At 34.6% G+C, this 20,804-nt stretch overlaps 1 protein-coding gene across 7 annotated transcripts in view; it reads right to left on the bottom strand.

Moving 5' to 3' along the window:
- The window catches only part of ANAPC10 (anaphase promoting complex subunit 10), a 95,104-nt gene that overhangs the window by 55,854 nt on the left and 18,446 nt on the right, over positions 1–20,804 (bottom strand). For 5 of the 7 annotated variants that reach the window (XM_051966338.1, XM_051966339.1, XM_051966343.1 and 2 more), the window contains 2 exons: positions 20,629–20,719; positions 8,498–8,618 (listed from right to left, as the gene is read on the bottom strand). In XM_051966338.1, the coding sequence (XP_051822298.1) occupies positions 8,498–8,618; positions 20,629–20,719 (212 nt within the window). Of the gene's footprint in view, positions 1–8,136; positions 8,156–8,497; positions 8,619–20,628; positions 20,720–20,804 lie in introns of all 7 variants that reach the window. The other 2 variants (XM_051966345.1, XM_051966344.1) reach the window with 2 other exon arrangements.

The following is a 20,804-nucleotide window of genomic DNA, read 5'->3' on the forward strand; positions in this document are numbered from 1 at the left end:
TGTAAGAACAAGAGTCATTCACGAATATAGTAATGGTAAAAACTTGTGAGCAGTTTTCAAATAAAGAAATCCAAAATACCAATGGCTATATGAAAAAAAAAAAAAACGCACTCAAAATCACTAATAATTCAGAGAAATGCAAATCAAAACAACTCCAAGTTTCCATCTCATACCAAAGATTTAAAAAAAAAAAAAAAAAGAAGAATGACAACTGTTGGAAAAGTTTTGAGAAAAAAAGACACATGAAAAGACTGTTGGAAGAACTGACATTCTTTAGTCTGGAAAACAATTTAGAATTACATCTCAAAAGTCTTTACATTGTATATATACTTTGACCCACTGATGATGATGATGATAATATAAAGGGCTTTATTTAAGTCTTACAAAGCTCTTTATATGTTATCTGATCCTCACTATAACCTTATGAAGATACCACATTATTTTAGCATAAGCCTGTAACCCAAAGAGATAAAAAACAAAACGAATTGATATGTACAAAAATATTTATAGTAACTCTTTTTGGTAAAGAAGAATAATGAGAAACCAAGGTAATGCCTGGAAACTGGAGAATAGCTGAATAAATTATGGTATGGAATAGAATATGACTGTACAATCAGGGAAGACTTTTGTGAAATGATGCAGAATGAAGTGAGCAGAACCAGAAAAACAATTTATATAATAACAATTACAATTTTACAATCACAAACTTGGAAAACTTGAGAATTCTGACCAATGCAATGACCATGCAGAACTGACTAATCAGGAAACATGATAAACATTTTCTGACAAATATCTGATGAAGCCAAGTTACAGAACAAGGTGTACGTTTTTGCATCCTGCCAACATAGGAATTTGTTTTACTTGACTATTCATCTGTTGTAAAGGTTTTAGTTTCTCTTTTCCTCAATTTAGGGAGAATGAGTTTTGGGAGGGAAAGGAGAACAAGACATAAGGGTGCCTAGAAAAGGGTAGGGGAAGGGACATTGAAACATTTTTTTTAATGTACAGAAAGAAATAAAAGGCAGGGTAAAAATAATAACAAACAAGGAGAACAGCTCTGAATGCAACATTTTGAATTTATTATAGAATTAGAAAGGCAAAATGCATTATATATATATATATATATATATATATATATATATATATAGTTTCACATTCAACCTTTGCTTTCAACTACGAATATAGAAGTGCTCATTTTGGTTGATGTTTGTTAAGTTCAAAGTATTTTAAAATGATAAATTAATACATGTTGATGATTTTGTGCAAGCCATTCTACCATACCCAGAATTTTTGTATCCAACCTTTTGTTTATTGAAATCTTTTTCTTTTTTCATGTCCCAGATCACGAAGCTCCTTTTCCATGTCTTCCTTATCTCCTTAGTATTCTTGTACTTTCATTTTGATAAGAGTATTTAGTAGCTCCTTTGCCAATAGGACATTTTACTTCATACACAGTTTTCTGTTCCCCGCTCATTAGTATCCAATTGCCATTTTTAGCTTTTGTATTTCCAATACCTAACCCAGTAAAATGCCTGATGGGCACACTGTAGACTTGATAAATCTTGAAAGGAACTAGGGGTAGTGAAAAGAGTAAAGGGTTTGGATCCAGGGCTCTGACTCCAAACCCAAGATCTGCTGCTGATGATCTTGAACTGATCTTTTCATCTCTCTGACAACAGCTTTCTCTTCTATATCATGTACCTTCAATCTCCAAGTCTTTGAGCCTGTAACTTAAAATCCCAAAGTTTGTTTGGTTTTTTTAATTAAAAATTCAGACTGCTGACTTGACTGAAGTTTAAGAGATCCTAGAGGTCTGCTGGGGAAGAGTTCCTTTAAAAGATTCAATTTTTTTCTGATTAAAGACATCTATTCTTAACGTTTAATGTGAAACTATTCCCTATACATTTATTGTTTTGTAGGAATAAAAATCATAATTTTCTAAAACATAAGGGATTTACAAATTCAAGGGAAGCATCTTGTTCGATCAATTTGCTCCTGCAAAGCAATTTACCAAAATCCAAACCCGTGACATATTCTGCATAGTCACTTGGATAATACACTTACAAGAACCAGACTCTCACTCAAAGTATGAACAAGCCAGATGTGTCAGTCATACCATTTACAATATTCCTGAATTATTAACTTCCATATTTTATGGGAAAGTTGTTGTTTGTCCTTCATTCTGGAAGAGGACCAATGATATGAGGAAGATGATATCATTATTTGCAAGTGAATTGGATTTAATTGAGCCAGAGCTGTGCAAAGTCACCAGCTTCACTCTCTCCTTGGGACTTATCCAAGTCCAGTGGCAAAATATAGATCAGGAAAACTGGAGATGGAATTGGATGGAATTAGGAGACCTTGGCCTTTTCTAAATTAAGGTGTTTATGGGAAAAGTTAGTTATGAAAAAAAGGAAGTAGAATGTAACATGGGCAGCTAAGTTGGTGCAATAGATAGGGTATCAGGACTGGAGTCAGGGAGACTAATCCTGTATTCAAATCTGGCTTCAGACACTTACTATCTATGTAACCCTGGGCAAGTCACTTAACCCTAGGTACCTCAGTTTTTCATCTATAAAAGGAGATGCAGAAAAAAAAAAAAAAAAAAAAACGTAAGCCACTCTGTTATCTTAGCCAATAATAATAATAATAAGTAAATGGGATAAGACTGAAAATGATGTAACAATAGCAAGAATATAATATGCTCAGGTTAACTCCTGCTTCAAAACAATCTACTTGGAGTGGCAGAGTTCATGCAACTTTTTATCAACATGAAGGAAATCCATGACTTTCATGAAAACGTTTTGTATAACTTTACATGTGCCTTCTCAATGTGGAAGGGGAATAGCAAAGGAGGTAGGGAGAGAATCTGGGACTCCAAGTTTTAAACAAATATTTTTTTTAATGGGTTTACATTATGAAGGAAATCACACAACTTTCTATTATTGTGATGGAAATCCTGACTTCAGGACCATGTTAAAGTCCCTCCCTAAGGTTTTCTGGAAAAGAGCATTGGGAGATATCACAGCTTTTTGATAATGTCAGTGGAATAGGCTGATCTTCAAACAGTAATGTTTTGAGGAGACATGAAAAAACAGAATGAAAACTAGACATTTTTGTTTTAATAAAGTAAAATCCTTGTAGAAAAAAAAGAGTTGAAACACTTGGAGAATATCTAATAGGTCCATCTGTTTGTGAAGTACTCTTTGATCTACTTCCCCAAGTTGTACTGAGATTTCTAAATTACATGCCCACAGAACTACTACAGTCATGAGTTCTGGTTATCTATTCCTCCCAAATCTCATAGAGATACCTCCCAATCACAGTCAGTCAGCAGACACAGTTACTTCTTAGTAAAGGGACTTAATAAATGTCACCAAAAATAAAAATAAAATATTCTACTATCTTAAAAAAAAAAAAAAGTTAAAAAATGAGTAGCAAAAGTTTCTCTTTTCTTCTGACCACATATTTTATAAATTAATATTACCAATAAATAACAAAATTAATATAAAAATTACAGTTTATGTTACATAAATGAAACTGCAGTTATTACTAATAAAAGCATCTAATGATTTTTTTCTCCATCCTCATTCTTCCTGACATCTCTTACAGTCTTTTCCTAAACACTCTCATCTCTCTAGGATTTTTTTGTGACATTACTCTCTCTGGGTTCTTCTTTTATTTATCTTATTGCTCCTTCTCAGTGTCCCCTGATGAATCTTCCCCCAGGAGGTGCCTGCTTACTGTGAATAAACCCCATTACTCTACTCTGGTTCCTATTCTCCTTTCATTCTTTATGTTGTTTGGTGATCAAAAAAGCTCCCATATTTTATGCAGATGATTCTCAGTTCTATTTAACCAGTCCCAACCTCTCTTCTTACTTTCAGTTACACATCTCCAAATGCCTAATAGATATCGCGAACTGGATGTCCTATAGACATTTCAAACAGCATATCCAAATTAAAATAATCCTCTTTTTTCTTAAAACCTTCTGCTATTCCTAACTTTCCAATTCTTTTAAGGATATCATCATCTATTTTCTCATTAGCTGTTCTGTTTGGTTTCATATCCTGGAATGTCATGACTCCCTGACGATGTGCTCATCACCCAATATCTCATCATTATGGATACTGGTTCAGCTTTGATAATATCTCCTTGGCAGTCTCAGCTGCCTCTCCTCTCTGATTGGAGGGTAGAGAGGAAAGCAATAAATTCTTCCCCAAGATTCCCTTTTTTAGAATGCTTAAAACTTTCTGGCTGACATCCTCTCTCCCACTTCTCCATATTCAATTTGTTGCAAAGATCTTCCCAAAACTCCTGCACACCATCTTTTCTCCTCTAATACTTCTTCCACTATCACCTGGGCTTTCATCATCCCACTCCTGAACTATTTCAATCACTGGCCGACCATGTCACTACCATTCTCTCCCATTTAATAAACTTTAGTGGCTCCTTAATACCTCCAAAATCAAATATAAAATCTTCCCTTTGGCTTTAACAGCCCAAATTAACCTGGACACCCCTTTACACACACTTTTCCAGTCTTCTTACTGACACAAGCCTCACTGCTCCTCCTCACACAGGACAGGCCACCTCCTTTCTCCACTCCTATTTCCCTGGCTTTCTGCCAAGCTTAGATTTCTCTCCCTCTCATCTCTAATTCCTGGCTTCTTTCAAGTCCCAGTTAAAAACCTCATTTTCTACAAGAAGCCTCAATAAGCCCCACTTAATGTTAGTGCTTTCCCTCTGTTGCTGATCTCCAATTCATTCTTAGATGGCTTATTTGTATATCATTTGCCTGTTGTATTCCCCATTACATTGGGAAGTCCTTAAGAAAAGGAACTATTTTTTTGCCTTTATTTGTATCTCCAGTGCTTGCTTAGCATAGTGCAGACACATAGTAGGTGCTTACTATATTACTGATTCTTGATCTGACTTACATAAGAAAATAAGTCAAAACAACCTGAAATACACACTAAATTTTGTACACTGAAAGGCATTTATGGGAGAAAAGAACCAAAATTTTTTAAAATTTGATTGGATTTTCCAATGGAAATAATTATGTAACCAATACAACCAATAGAATGATTATACATAACTTTGCTCAAAAGATCTTGTAACCGTCCACACTAATTTAATGACCTGTCTTAGCCTCTGAGTCAGAACAACCAGCAATAAAGCAAAATAATGTAGAACTTTCAGTGGAAGAATTTGAAAGTAAGCCTAGTATTTTGGCTTTAAAAAAAAAAGAAAACAGTGATGTTTCTTCTCCTTCCCTACTTATAAAAGTAGGAAAGTGGCTAAATAAATTCATCAAATAGAAGCTATTTAAATATCAGTCCAATTCTCTACAAGGTTCTGAGCTCCAAAGTATTCAGTGATAACATTCTACAGCAGCAGCCAAAGATTTTGCTTTATTAGTGTCAAACAAGCTGCATGTGCTCATCCAACTGCAGGGTATAAGATTCTATGACTGTGTGATACATTTAGTGTTACTGTTTTTACAGAAAAAGGTGGAATTCTTCACATGGATGCGCGCGCGCGCGTGTGTGTGTGTGTACATGCATTGATGTGTGTATTGCCATACTTAAGTCAAAATTAAAGAGATTACCAAAAAGAATAATTTTCTTCTCCAGCTTTCTGAATTTTTTATACTCTATTTTTACCATTAAGCATGCATAAAAGCAAAGCTGACTACAACTACTATATCAAAAATATAGTTCTGAACTATTTGGGACACTGAGTTACTATCAAAAATTAGTAATACTTTTAAAAGAATCCAAAATGTCTTTTCTCACTTAAAGTTTCTTTTTTCCAAATTACATAGGTAATCTGTGTATCTATAAGTCTATATTTATACATGTATGAATGTATGTATAGACAGACAGACATAGACATAAATATACACAGTGAATTTACATGTATATACACACATATGTATATATACATGCATATACACACAGTGGTGTGTGTGTGTGTGTGTGTGTGTGTGTGTGTGTGTGTGTGTGTGTAAAAATAAAAGAAACCAGTGTGAAATAAGAACATTGCCATTGAAAGTGATTATTAGAAATAAGACCTAAGCCTAGCAATTAAGGACAACAATGACATCTAGTGGACATTTCAAACAGTCCATGCTTACCTCTCCCAAATGAATCAAAATTGGTTTTCACCATTTCATAAATGACCACTAAATAATAAATGCAACAGGGATCTGAACAACAAATTGAAAAAAAGGCTACAAATGCATGAGATCCAAATAAAAATGAGATTAAAATCACACTAAAGCCTTTCAGCTAATATAGGTTTCTAAACAAACAGGCAGCTCAGTTCTCTTCCAATTACTCCAGCAAAAATCTAAAATCCCATCATGTTTAAAAAAAAAAAAAAAATCAGTAAATCTAACAGGAAACTTCAATAAGTAGTTTTTCACATTCTAGAATTTCACAAAAAGCCATCTCGAATTCCAAGGACAAGAGGAAAGTGGGAGGTCCACAAAGCCCCAGCAGTCATACCAAGTGGCCTCCCAGCCCCATCAAAGACATGTAGAACCAGCAGGACTCCAATCTGGGGACAGCTCTGCCAGAAAATCCTAGGCTGATCAGGAAGCCATGTCAGGGGCACTGGACATCACGAAGAAAGTCAGGATGCCATAGAGTTCTGAGTTCTTTACCCTTCTTTCTGGAGACAGTACAGAAGATCCTAAAGTTTCAATCAACTTGAACCTCAGAAATTCAAGTGCACTTTACAATGGGAGCAAGAGATCAGAGTAGAAATGTAGGTGATCCGGTATGAGACCAATCAAGAGTAATCACTTCACCTTAAAGCACAGTAGGGAGTACAACTTGGCCCTGACATGAAGCACTAATTTAAAAACTAAGCAAAGAGAGATAAATAAACCAAAGAAAGTAACAATGATGATAAGGAATCATTTTCAGAGATACCCCAAAACACAACCTAGAAGCAAGTATAACATTAATAATTGCAAGCAGGGACTCAAAAGAAAAAAAAATTAAAATTCTATGATAACTCCATGAATATACCTAGAAGAAAAAGCTAGAGATTTTAAAAAGTGAAATGAAAGCTCTGAAGGAAAGAAGTGAAGGGAGAACATAAAACATAAAATGGCAAATGTTATTCAACTCACTCTGAAAATGAGAAAAAACAAAACATTGATGACTATAGAGAGCAAGAAATTAAATCAAAACAAAAGATTGAAAAAAAATATAAAATACATGACATAGAGAACAACTAACCTAAGAAACAGGCCAAGGAGACATAATAATTTAAGAATTACTTGACTCTAACAACCACAACAAGAACATCTTAGATAGCAGATTTCAAGAAATCTTAAGTAAAAGTGCCCAAATGTTACAGAATAACTTATCTGAAAAAATTTAATATAATCCTACACAGGAAAAATGTCAGTCTTTAATGTACTAGAAAAGTTTACTTCAAATTTGAGCAGTGTTAAGGAGTTGTATGTAGTTGTAAAGTTAACCGTAATAGGAAGAAGAAAACATCCCAACTTTAATGTCTTCAAAGGATATTTAGAGAATTAAAAATGAAAAATAGATTTTTGGAGATGAATTGATGCTGTTTGAAGGGTTTTAAGACAACAAAGAGAAAGGATGGTAAAAAGAGGCATAAATTAATGAAGACAGAAGAAGGAAGGGAATGTAATTTGTGATTTCTAATGATTGAGATATGTGAAAAGTGTACTGATATACCTCTCATTTGAAATGAATCAAGAATGGTTAAACACATATACAATTTGATATAGAAAATACATCAAAGAGAAAAAGAAACTTTATGTCCTTTAGCCATATCAAAAACAAAACAAACTAAAACAAAACCCATAAGCCTCAATCTCTGTTCTGAGACAATAGACATTCTATGTGGAGGTAAGGAGTAAGTTTCTTAATGAATACCATGGAATTCTGTTTGGTCAGGCAAAACAAATTCCCTTCTAGATGATGCAGTGAGGTGGCAATGTGGCTGAACAATGGAACTGGAATTAGGAAAACTTGAACTCAAATCTTGTCCCAGAAACATATTAGCTGTGAGAGCTGAGGCAAATCATTTAACTTCTATCTCCATTTCCTCAGCTGTAAAATGGGGGTAATAAGCAATACCTACCAACAACTTTCCAGTGTTGCTGTAAAAATAAAATGAAATAATATTTGTAAAGTCCTTAATAAAAGTTAACTATTTTTATTAGCAATTATGCCAATGATGGGCTTCTTGATTTTACAATTTCAAAGTATGGTCTTTCTGAAAAAATCCTTATAAATCATCAAATAAAATTCAAGAAAAAAAGGAAAATGAAATATTTTTTAAGGTAGTTCCAAAAGAGAATTATGCAGAAATTATAACTTTAAAAATGCATAAAATTTTCCTTTTACATTATAATAACTTGTTTCTATCAAAAAGCTATTATAATAATTTACAGAACAAAGAACTAAAAGATGGTACATTTGAAAAGCTATAATTGACTTACTCTGATTTCTTGAAGGTTGTGAAAATTATTTCCTACTCTGACGGAGATCTTGCTTGGAGTATAGCTTTCATCTGATTTGTAGTCTGCATAAATACATAATGTCTTCACTGTTGTTTTTCTTCTATGAATAAGTAAAAAACAGTATAAGAAACAAATGTCTCTGGTAAAGAATCAAAAAGCACTGATACATTTACCATATGTCAGGCACTAAGTATTAGGGATACAAAGAAATGCAAAAAACACTCAAGTTCTCAAGGATAGTAGAATGGAGAATAATATGTATACAACTAGGTGTAAAGATATGCACTGGATAAATTGAAGATAATCCCAGAGAAAAGACACAAAGATCCTGGGGGCTAAGGAAAACCTTCTTGTAAAAAAAATGAAACTTTAAACTGGGACTTGAAGGAAGCCAGGAAAGCCAGAAGGTGGAAATGAGGAAGAACAGATTTCTGACATGGGGGACAGCCAATAAGAGAGATACAATTTGTATGACTGAAAAAATAGGAAAAAGATCAGATTATGAAAGGTTTTAAAAATCGAAGAAAAGATTTTCTATTTGACCTTGGAAGTACTAGGGAACCACTGCAGCTCAGGCTCATTGAATGGTCAGTCTTGTGCTCAATTTAGAAAAATCACTTGAACAACTGAGTAGAAAATGACGTAGAGCAGAGAGAGAGACTTGAGGGGGATCAGCCACCAAGACATGACAAAGTGAGGTGACATGGGTCTGTACCAGAGTGATAGCGATGTTCAAGGAAAGACATGAATTTTTAAATATTTACAAAACATCCAGCTTGAGATGTCTTAATAGGCAGTTAGACGTAAGACACTGAAAGTCAGAAAAAAGTTATGGCTGGATGAAGAGATTGGAGAATGTAGTGATCTACATATAGGCTATAATAAAAGTCAGTGGAACTTATGAACTCAGGGAGAGTCTTTATTTTGAACTCAAGGATGATATGACTTAAATACAAGAAACAAGAAAGACAGCACTTTGGTGAACTTTTGGTCATTTCATATTGCAGTGCTAACAATAAACATTTGCAAAAAAAATGATCATGAAAATTCAGTTTAAATGTCAATATTTGTTGCAGAGTAAAAGTAGTAGAGAAATTATATAAATGACTTAAGACCCTTCAAATTAAATCAACATGTACTTTGAAACTCAATGACTTCCAATGCTCAGGTAGGCATTAAGATGCACACACACACAAAAAAAAGTATTGGAAAATATAGATCAGGAGTAAGGAATGAGAAGTCTAGAATAGATCAGTGATAGCTCCTTCAAGAACAAAATTAGAAAATGCTGGACATGGTGAATGGAGCAGCACAAACCTTCTCTGGCTACCTCCTTAGGTTGTCTAACCTCCCAAAGGCACAGGGCCAGACCCAAATCACCTCCTGAGCTCACCAAATTATTCCCAGGACATCAAGCAATGTTCCACTATGTCTTGATGATCTTCAGAGAACAGGAAAGAGGATCAAGGAGGGAAAATTATGGAAAACTGTTTTCGTATAATCAGAACAGACATTTATACAAACAAGTAGAAGGTAGAGAGGAAGTAACAGACACCTGAGCCTTCTCTCATCTAAAGATGGCAAAGAAGGAAAGAATAATAAACAGAGCTGGGTACAGAAATACATTTCACTTATCAGGGAAATAGGGAAAAGGGAAAAAGGAAGAAGGAATTAGTGGAAGGACAGATTAAGTGGGAGATTAGTCTTAAGCAAAAAAAAAAAAACAAAACCCTCTAATTATAGATAAAAATATTTATAGCAATTTTTAAGATAGCAGAGGGGAATCTAAAAATGATACCCATCAATAGGGGGAATGGATAAATAAGATATGGCATATAAATGAGACGGAATACTACTGTGCTCTAAGAAATGATAAAGGGAATGGTTTCAGAGAAACTCAGCAAAAATTATATGAATTGATCCAAAATAAAGTGAACAGAACTAGAATAATTTATGCAATTAAAAAAATATGGTAAAGGCAAGCCTACTTTGAAAGAGGAAGAAATTCTGATCAGTATAACCACCACCAATGAGTTCACAAAACTAATGATATGCTAGAGGTAAAGGACTCCGTACGGAATGATGCACATTTTTTAAAGACATGGCCAATGTGGAAATTTGTTTTGCTTGATATCACAAGTATAAAAGGGGTATTGTTTTTCTTTCTCTATTAGGGGAGGAGAACAAAGTAGATTTATGCTGATTGAAAAAAATTTTTTAATTATACACAGGACATGGCAGGTCAGAAATATATCATCTCCTGTGTCAGTCACTTTCATTATCTCTTAGATCTTAAAAGCTATGCCCAACACCTAAAGAGTAGATCCTACACTCCTAATCACCTGCCTTCATGAAAAGAACTCATTGTTACTATTCTTGGACTCATTTCTCAATAGTTATATTGCCACACCTTCATTTCCCCATCTCTACGGTAATAAATCTCCTGTTGTCCAAAAAACCCTCTCCCTCCTCAAAGCTCATTTTATTCATTTCTTCATTACCATTCCCCTTAAACCTATGTGGCTCCCCCTTCCCCCCTTAATATCCTACTCCAGGTTTTCTTGAACCTTGTAATAAATGCTTGTTCCATAATTAACAAATTTGCTCCCACCTTAAAAATACATATGCTCTAACTGCATCTCTATTATCACTCACTAATCCAACCCTCTTCCCCTTAATAAAAGCTCTTCCCCTGTGAAAGTACAGCATGGATTTGTTCTCTCTGTGTTAATTTTTATATGTTGCTTCCCATATTACAATATAAGTCCCTTGAAGGCAAAATTGATTTTGCTTTCTCTTTGTGTCCCTATAGCTTAGCATAACGCCTGGGAAAGTATTTCTTATGTTTTTCAGTCATGTCTACTCTCTGCGACCCATAGGCCACACACTGTTCATTGCCATTTTCTTCTCCAGTGGATTAAGGAAAACAGAAGTTAAGGGCCTTGTCCAGGATCACTTGGCTAGTGAGCATCTGCAACTGAATCTGAACTCAGGATCTCCCTACTCCAGACTCCAGGCTCAGTGCTCTCTCCACTAAGCTGTCTAGCTGCCTCCCCAGCAATATATTGTAAACTTAATAAATGCTTGCTAATTTATCATATTTATTATTATTAGCATCACAAAAATCAAACTGAAACTTTACCAACATATTACGAATAATGGAATCATTTCTGTATACAAGTTACCTATTTGAGCAAAGATGAAATTAATTTAAAACTAGGAGAATGATGAAGACATGGAGTAAAATTAAAATAACTCCTACCTAATCAATTTAAACAAATTTTGAAACAAAAAAGTGGAAAGTGGACATGTTAAAAGATGCTGACATCAAACAGTTTCATATACAAGTATAGCTGATGGAAATCAACTGCCATAAAAATACCAAAGAGCCTAAACAATGCCATCATCTAAAAGGGCCTAAATACTTGCCAAACAGAAAGATGTAATAGTCCACGGCAGGCCCACTTTAAAACTATAACTTCATTTACCAAATCACAGGGAGAAGGTAAATGGAAAATTATAAACTGAAATGTCTAACAAAACAAACAGCTGTGGGAAGAAAAAAATAACATAAAGAACCTTGGCAAAAAACCCAACAAAACAGTTATCCAAGACTTTTAAGGATGAAACTAGAAGAAAGAAACAGAACAGACCAAAGAAGGAAATTGCCTTAAGCAATTTTTATAATAAATTCTTTTCAAGAGCAATGAACAACCCCTTCCCCACCCGCATTGGGGCTCTACCTTCACTTTTAGATAAATTTTTTGAGGAAGTGGAAACACTAGAGAGCAAAAAAAAAAAAAAAAACAGTTGAACGAGACCAAGTTTTTACAGAGGGAGTCCATCCTGAAGATGATATAATCTTGAAATCAATGAAGCATTTATTCTCAATATTTCTGAAGGGGAAAAAAATTTCAAAGATATGAAAAAAATCTTGGAGCTTTTTGTTACTTTCTCCCACCCCTCCAAAAAAAGAAAGACATCTAAGAGTCTGTATTTGCAGAGATGGAACAACCAAAAAAAAAAAAAAAAAGTCTTTCTCCAACAAGCTGTGAAAGATGTCACAATAATATGACTCCCTGAAAGGTATGAGATAATCTTGTTTAAATATCCTCAACACTAATACAAAGTGAAACACAAAAACAAAAAGACATATGCTAATCAAAATTGTTTGCCACTATCATAGAAATTTAGTATGAGTCCCAATTAAAGGGAAATTTCCTATAGAAACTAATTTCCACATGTTTGTCTTTGCAGATAACATACTATCAGGCCCAGAATTTTTTTTAGAGCCTCTTAAATGACAGTCATAATCACTTAAAAAATTTGGCTTAACTATCTGCAAAGAAACACTAAATGAGTGACAAACACCTATTATCAAGACACACAAGAGTGTGCATACATATGTATGTGCATTTATCTCTCTGTGACAAGACACTGCAAAAAGATAATGCTTAAAAGTCAAGCAAGAAGAGAGTATGCTAGCTTGTTTTGGGGAAATTACAAAAGTCTTTCATTGACCCCAATCTTTTCTCTAAACCAGTGGTGTTAACTTTATGACATTAATATTATTGTGACGATACTTTATGACTATTAATCATGAACACCACAGTAGCAAAAGAATCAAAACTGAGGAGCACCAAAGGACCAATGAAGTACACATTGGATGGAGCCAGGCACTTATATAAGCATTTTAAGGTTTACAAAACAATTTGCCTGTATTTTCTCAGCTGATCCTCACAATACTCAAATCCCAAGAGCAAAATACTATATTCACCCCCACCTTATAGATGAAGACATTGAGGCATATTTTAAGTGACTTCCCCAAGGTCACAGTCAGAAAGCACATGAGTCCACATTCAGATTCAGTCTTTCTGATTCTAAGTTCAGTGTTCTATTTATAATATAGATACACAAAAGCAACAGTGTAAAGGATCCCTCAGAAATGTGTGATGGTTTTGTTTTTGTTTTTTCAATGAGCCACATATTGAGAGCAAAAGATAACTGATCGATGGCCCATTATTCAATTGGTATCTTTATGATATCAAGAGAAAGTAAGAAAGATCTCTAGTATGCTGAGAATGAATGAAAAATAGTTATATAAGAAGGGCAATCATGTCTGGATTGCAGTCTATGTCTTTGGAGAGAAAAACCATACTGATGAGATCACATATCTAACTGAATAATTCAGAGAATGTGAAAAATAGTATAAATACATTAACACCTCAGGCATCTGATCATTTTATTTAGCAAACTTATACAGAACATAATCAAGAAATTAGAATAATCCAGTAATATCAGCCATTCTGGCTATCCTAATCTTCTACTTTCATAGATAAATGAGAACTTTCCATTTTCCATGGCATTTTTCTGACTCATTGTCTTGCTCACAATGATGCCTATCTTATTACCACTTAACAGCATTTTATTCTATGTGCTACCTAATTTAGCAAGATTAGAGATTATATCATACTTATTTCATGTATCTGAATCTTTTTTTCCCATGAGTAAATTTTGTAAGGACAGGGGCCATGTGATTGATATGCTGCTATATTCTTCAAAGTATACGTCATGATCATGAAGGTTGACAATAAATATCTGTGGTTTGATTTGACTGTAATTGACCAGCAATCGCTATTAACAATAATTTAAAAATAGTAACCAATATTTTACATGTGGCTTTGAATTTTGCAAAACACTTTTATATATTTGATACACATAATTTTTTAAATTCTTGTGAGGTCAGGACTACCATCCCTAAGTTCAGATGAAGAAAATTTGACTCAGGAGGTCAGAGACACAGTTGGTATCTGAACTCCAATATCTAAAAGCACACCTTCCTGATACCTGCTACAATGCTCTTTTCTTTATTATGATATCTCTTATTTCCCTAGGACTGCCCTCTGCCCTCTATATTCTTCAAAAAATTTTGATTCATTGATTCAATTAATCAAAGTAGGAGGGGGTGAGAGAAAGCAAAAGAATTCTCAAAGTGGTCTTAATAGATGACATCAGGTTCATATATATATTCCTCTTGACAAAGGTCCTCAAAACTTCATTTACTCTCATTTTAAGCATCATTGAAATGCTTAGCTAGCTGTTTTCCCAATCCACAGTGGATTATATACAGCAAATTCTAATTGGAGGTTTTATTGGAAAAGCACCTAAGATATTTTGACAGCAGTAAGAAGTGACAAATAAATCTGACAGTAAAGGAGATAAAGAAAAACTATGGAATTGTAGACAATATCAAACTTGGTCATTTTTGCAAAATTTTATTTTTCTTCCTTTTTATCCTTTGTTATAAGGAAAGGCTGTGGAAAAAGGAACATGAAAGGTTAAATGGGGATATGAAAGATTCAAACAAAAAATATCAATAAAAACTGTTTAAAAAATAGGTAAAACTCAAAAAGCACAGTAATCTGTGGCCATTTACAGTGGAAAGAGATGGATCTATCAAAACACCTCATTAGGCCCATCATAGGCTATAACAAACATTTCTGGATTTCTGGATTTCTGGATGAAAAAATACATCCCATATGTCTTTTTCTTTAAAAATATTTGATTATGCTTTTAAAAGTATTGCTATCATTCACCAATGACAGCTCCCAAATCCCAAATAGAGCCTTGTCTCATAACAAAGAAATACAATTAAGTAAAAAATAAATGAATACACTGCCTTGTTTGATCAAGTTCTACAATAACAATCTACTATTTTTCTACAGAAGCATAAAACATCTTTCACCATCTGTTGGAATACACGGGAGCCACCTGACAGTGGCTGCTGGAGAGCCAACCCAGAACGGATCACCTCTTGTGAGAGGAGGACGACACAAGGAGACTGAGCGGCCGTTGCTGTTCTCTGACCTCTCTGAGAGGCCTTTGCATTGTCTGACCTCTGTCCTCTTCCCCTCTGCCTCCAATTTATCTTGTTCCCATTCCGCAACATCTGTATCAGCAAAGGCTGCCTTGCAACTCCTTCAGACATTATAATCCATAGATGTGGAGGCTCTGGAGAATTGACCTATCCCTTAACAATATATAGCGCCCAAAGTGGGGAATAAGAATTCTAAGAAGAACTAGAGCTGTTCATGGGAAGGATTCTTCCAGAGTTAAGGAAGAAGAGCCCCAGTAAGACTTTTTTAATCAGGGTAATTAAATAGGCCAAAACATAAAAGGACTGATCCAGGAGCCTGATGAGAGATTTAAATGCCTGCTCTGACTTCAGTCTTCTTCTCCATTTGAAAGTTTGCCACGATCAAAACCTGTTACAACCATCCAGAGGTGATAGTGCTGCTTGTATTCTTCAGTGTGAAGACCATGCTGTAAGGGGAAAATAACAGCACAAAACAAAAAATGGGGAATTCTTTATTATCTCCTTCACAGTCTTGTCTCCTTGCCTGAGGCCCAAACTAGCTTTCTGGAGGTCCTTTGGAATGTTTCTTCGTTTTTGTGGGGGAGGCAGGACCACCATGATGGTCTCTTTCTTGAAGTTTCCCTGAGTCCTCCAGTCTTCCCCGAGTCTGTTCCAGTCCCCCACAGTGGTGGAAGTTGGAATGAATATCTCCTCCAGCCTCCAGCCACCACAAAGGTGGGAGATTGGAATGAATGTCTCTGGCTGGGTTTGTCCCAGTTTATATATTCTATTATAATTACATCATTATAGGTGTGAATCTTGTAGAATAGGTGTCAATTTTGTAGAACTATATTAAGTACTAAGTACATGTACTGAACTTAGAGAACTATTAATCACCATGTTAAACTAGATAACCATTGCCTTATCAATTCCACTGACTTAACACATTTCTCCAGAATTCTGGACCATTACAACCATCAATATTAAATCATGATTGTGTCACATTCTTTAAGGCAAGAGTACCCTAAATTTTAAAAATTTATTTTGGTCCTTAAAGGAATAAGCTGCACTTATGTGGAAGATTCTCTTATGTGGAACATCTCATTCTTCAACAATAGCTGAACACATGTAACTTACTGACTGCTTCATAATCTAGCTTTTATACACACACACACACACACACACACAATTACATATATTCAAAATAATCATATATACACACATCCACCTCAAATACAGAGTGTGTGTGTGTGTGTGTGTGTGTGTGTGTGTGTGTAAGAGATGAGGTCTTCTGAAAAAAAAAATCAAATGAAGGTGGCCTAGCTGTACCTGATCTAAAATTATATTATAAAGCAGCAGTCACCAAAACCATTTGGTATTGGCTAAGAAATAGATTAGCTGATCAGTGGAAAAGGTTAGGTTCACAAGACAGAATAGTCAACTATAGCTATCTAGTGTTTGACAAACCCAAAGATCCTAACTTTTGGGATAAGATTTCATTATTCGATAAAAACTACTGGGATAACTGGAAATTAGTATGGCAGAAATTAGGCATGGACCCACACCTAACACCATATACCAAGATAAGATCGAAATGGGTCCATGACTTAGGCATAAAGAATGAGATTATAAATAAATTGGAGGAACATAGAATAGTTTATCTCTCAGACTTGTGGAGGAGAAAGAAATTTGTGACCAAAGATGAACTAGAGACTATTACCGATCACAAAATAGAAAATTTTGATTATATCAAATTAAAAAGCTTTTGTACAAACAAAACTAATGCAAACAAGATTAGAAGGGAAGCAACAAACTGGGAAAACATCTTCACAGTTAAAGGTTCTGATAAAAGCCTCATTTCCAAAATATATAGAGAACTGAGTCAAATTTATAAGAAATCAAGCCATTCTCCAATTGATAAATAGTCAAAGGATATGAACAGACAATTTTCAGATGATGAAATTGAAACTATTACCACTCATATAAAAGAGTGTTCCAAATCATTATTGATCAGAGAAATGCAAATTAAGCCAATTCTGAGATACCACTACACACCTGTCAGATTGGCTAAGATGACAGGAAAAAATAATGATGAATGTTGGAGGGGATGCGCGAAAACTGGGACACTGATGCATTGTTTGTGGAACTGTGCACAAATCCAACCATTCTGGAGAGCAATCTGGAATTATGCCCAAAAAGTTATCAAATTGTGCATACCCTTTAATCCAGCAGTGTTTCTATTGGGCTTATATCCCAAAGAGATACTAAAGAAGGGAAAGGGACCTGTATGTGCCAAAATGTTTGTAGCAGCCCTATTTGTAGTGGCTAGAAAATGGAAATTGAATGGATGCCCATCAATTGGAGAATGGCTGGGTAAATTGTGGTATATGAATGTTATGGAATATTATTGTTCTGTAAGAAATGACCAGCAGGATGAATACAGAGAGGACTGGCGAGACTTACATGAACTGATGCTGAGTGAAATGAGCAGAACCAGGAGATCACTTTACACTTCGACAACGATATTGTATGAGGATGTATTCTGAAGGAAGTGTATTTCTTTGACAAAGACTCAATTTCAATTGATAAATGATGGACAGAAGCAGCTACACCCAAAGAAAAAACACTGGGAAATGAATGTGAACTATTTGCATTTTTGTTTTTCTTTCCGAGTTGTTCTTACCTTCTGAATCCAATTCTCCCTGTGCAACAAGAGAACTGTTCGATTCTGCAAACATATATTGTATCTAGGATATACTGCAACATATTTAACATATATAGGACTGCTTGCCGTCTAGGGGAGGGGGTGGAGGGAGGGAGGGGAAAAATCGGAACAGAAGCGAGTGCAAGGGATAATGTAAAAAAATTACCCTGGCATGGATTCTGTCAATATAAAGTTATTATAAAATTTAAAAAAATTAAAATTAAATTAAAAAAGGGGGGGGGAAGAGATGAGGTCTTCAATATTAATTATGGTTAGCAGAAGAATTGATAAAAATTAATTCTTGAGGCAGGCAGGGAGAGGTTCTGATAGAGATCAAGCTCCATGATCTTGGAACTACTCTCTGGGAAGGTGTTTAGTTTTCCTATATAATCTTCTTATGGGCCATCCCATGGCTGCTGCTTTCCTATGGGTCAGTCTGCCATGGCACTATGCCTTATAATGTCTTTCCCCTGCCCCTCTCCCATGCCACGTAGTATCTCCTCTAACTCCACTATGCTTCCCAGCCCCACTTCTCTTCCTTATAGCTAGCTAATTCTTTTAGGGTGCTTTGTCCTTTGCAGGATTTAGCCTGCCAGCTAAGGGCATGTCCCAATCTCATGGGGCACTCCCTTTCTACTGAGCTCCATTAGAGAATTTGTTCTCTATATGCTCTCCCACTCTGTTTCATATATGCCATTCCTGGTATCTATTGTATCTCTTTAATGTGTCTGTAACCTCTTCTCCAAATAAATCTAGCTTTTGCCAAAGAGAGTGGCCATTGTGAATTCTTCATATGACTAAACCCCAACTTTTGGTTTCTATCATCATCTGGTGTCTACATCACCTATGTCATTCTGATGCTCAAACCACTGTGTGTGTGTGTGTGTGTGTGCGTGTGCGCACGTGCGCACACACACGCAGATAAAAATGTTACAGTTTATAGAACATATTAAGAGAGTAATTCTGGGACCACTTTTCTTCCCTAACCTTTCAGAGTATAAGACACAAGGAAAAAAAATCAACTTTTCTCTTGTTAAGCATGAAATCATTTTCTTGCTATGAAACATAAAAAGAGGGTTAAATCTCAGGAGTAAAGAGAGAAATATATTTTTCCTCATTCTCAGAAAGGAATTTAGATACAGCAATATAGTGAAAATATTTATCATAATATCAAGAACAATTGCCAAAATAATATAAATTATTTTATTTAAGTTTTTCAATGACAGACACAATAAAAAACCTGGTTTGGACCTTACCCTTGTCAAAGACACAAACTCAGGAAAAAGAAAGGCAAAAAGTATTTCTTCAGTACACTAAGATAGCAAGCTCTTCCTGACAGAGAGATGAAGAAATCAACATACAGTATGGAACACACTTTTTCAACTGTACTAAGTGGGTGGGATTGTTTCACTTGATTATTCAATACAAAGGTTTTGCTTTTATTATTTGTGTTGGTGTGAGGGCAAAATGATACCACAACAAAATAGGAAAAGAATTGCTAAAGTATTTTTTTAAATGCGTTAAAAAAAATCAGTAGGACACACAAATGTACAATGTAGAACAGTCTGAGAAGTAACATTTATTTATGAATTTATTATATGCAAAAAAGTAAGCTGTTCATAAAATACAGTAATGGGCATATATACAATTGTCTTTGTCTATGCTATTTTGTATATGAATTGCTTATCTTATTTGATTCTGGTTAAATTCAAAAGAAAAAAAATCCAAAAGAAAAACTTTTTTCCTCTTTTTACATATAATTACATTTAAATATCGGGGGTGGGTAGGAGGGGAACTGGGAAATAAGCACACAAATATATCACTGGTGGAGACTTGCAGTTTTTCCAACTGTGAATTATCTTTGTTACAAAAGATTCTGTATGGAAGAGGGAAAAGTTCCTCTTCATCCCCCCAAAATTACTGATGTGAAGACAAAAGTCATCAATTTTTAAAAGGAACAAAACAAATACACTGATAATATGAAGTATACAGCAACTTAAACCACAGACTTAGTTTTAGAGATTTGAAATATATTTTTACTACTCTAAAATCATAATGATGGAATCTTTTAAAATATATATAAACTGAGCAACATAGTAAATTGGTTGCTTGCCTATGCTTCTTAGATTAGAACTGTAGTCAATCACATGAAGACATCAATAGTTAAAACTGTTAAAAATCACAAGTAAAAGGTTCCTTTTCAAATCCAAGATTTGTTAACAGCTAAAGAATGTGCCATACTTCTTATAGATCTGCTAATAAGCTAATTATTCTGCCATTAGCAAAACACACTTTTTGAGATTTATTAACTTCCAGAAATTAACCAACCAACAATTACTGAGCATTGCCAGTTTAAGGTACTTAATAAATCATAGTATTCATGCCCTCAAGATATTTACACCTAGGTGATCAGAACTAACCTCAAAATCTTAAAAAAGAGCAATGTTCTATGTATAAGTTTAAATTGTTTTTCAAATTTACACCACTGGGACTAAAATCATAACATTCTCCCCTGAAATATCCCATAAAAATTGAAAAACAAAATATTACCTAAATTGGATGTTCACCAAATGAGGTTGTGAACCATCTGACTGCCAATAAGTTTCCAGATTATCATCCCGTAACTGATCCACTCCAAATCCTAATAAAGAAGACAACAATAGGACAATAATCTCAAAATGTAAATTTCCAGGAAAAAAATCATAAATATGAGTCAATTGGATACC

The sequence above is a fragment of the Antechinus flavipes genome, chromosome 6 (genome assembly GCF_016432865.1).
Source record: "Antechinus flavipes isolate AdamAnt ecotype Samford, QLD, Australia chromosome 6, AdamAnt_v2, whole genome shotgun sequence".
NCBI lineage: Eukaryota > Metazoa > Chordata > Mammalia > Dasyuromorphia > Dasyuridae > Antechinus > Antechinus flavipes.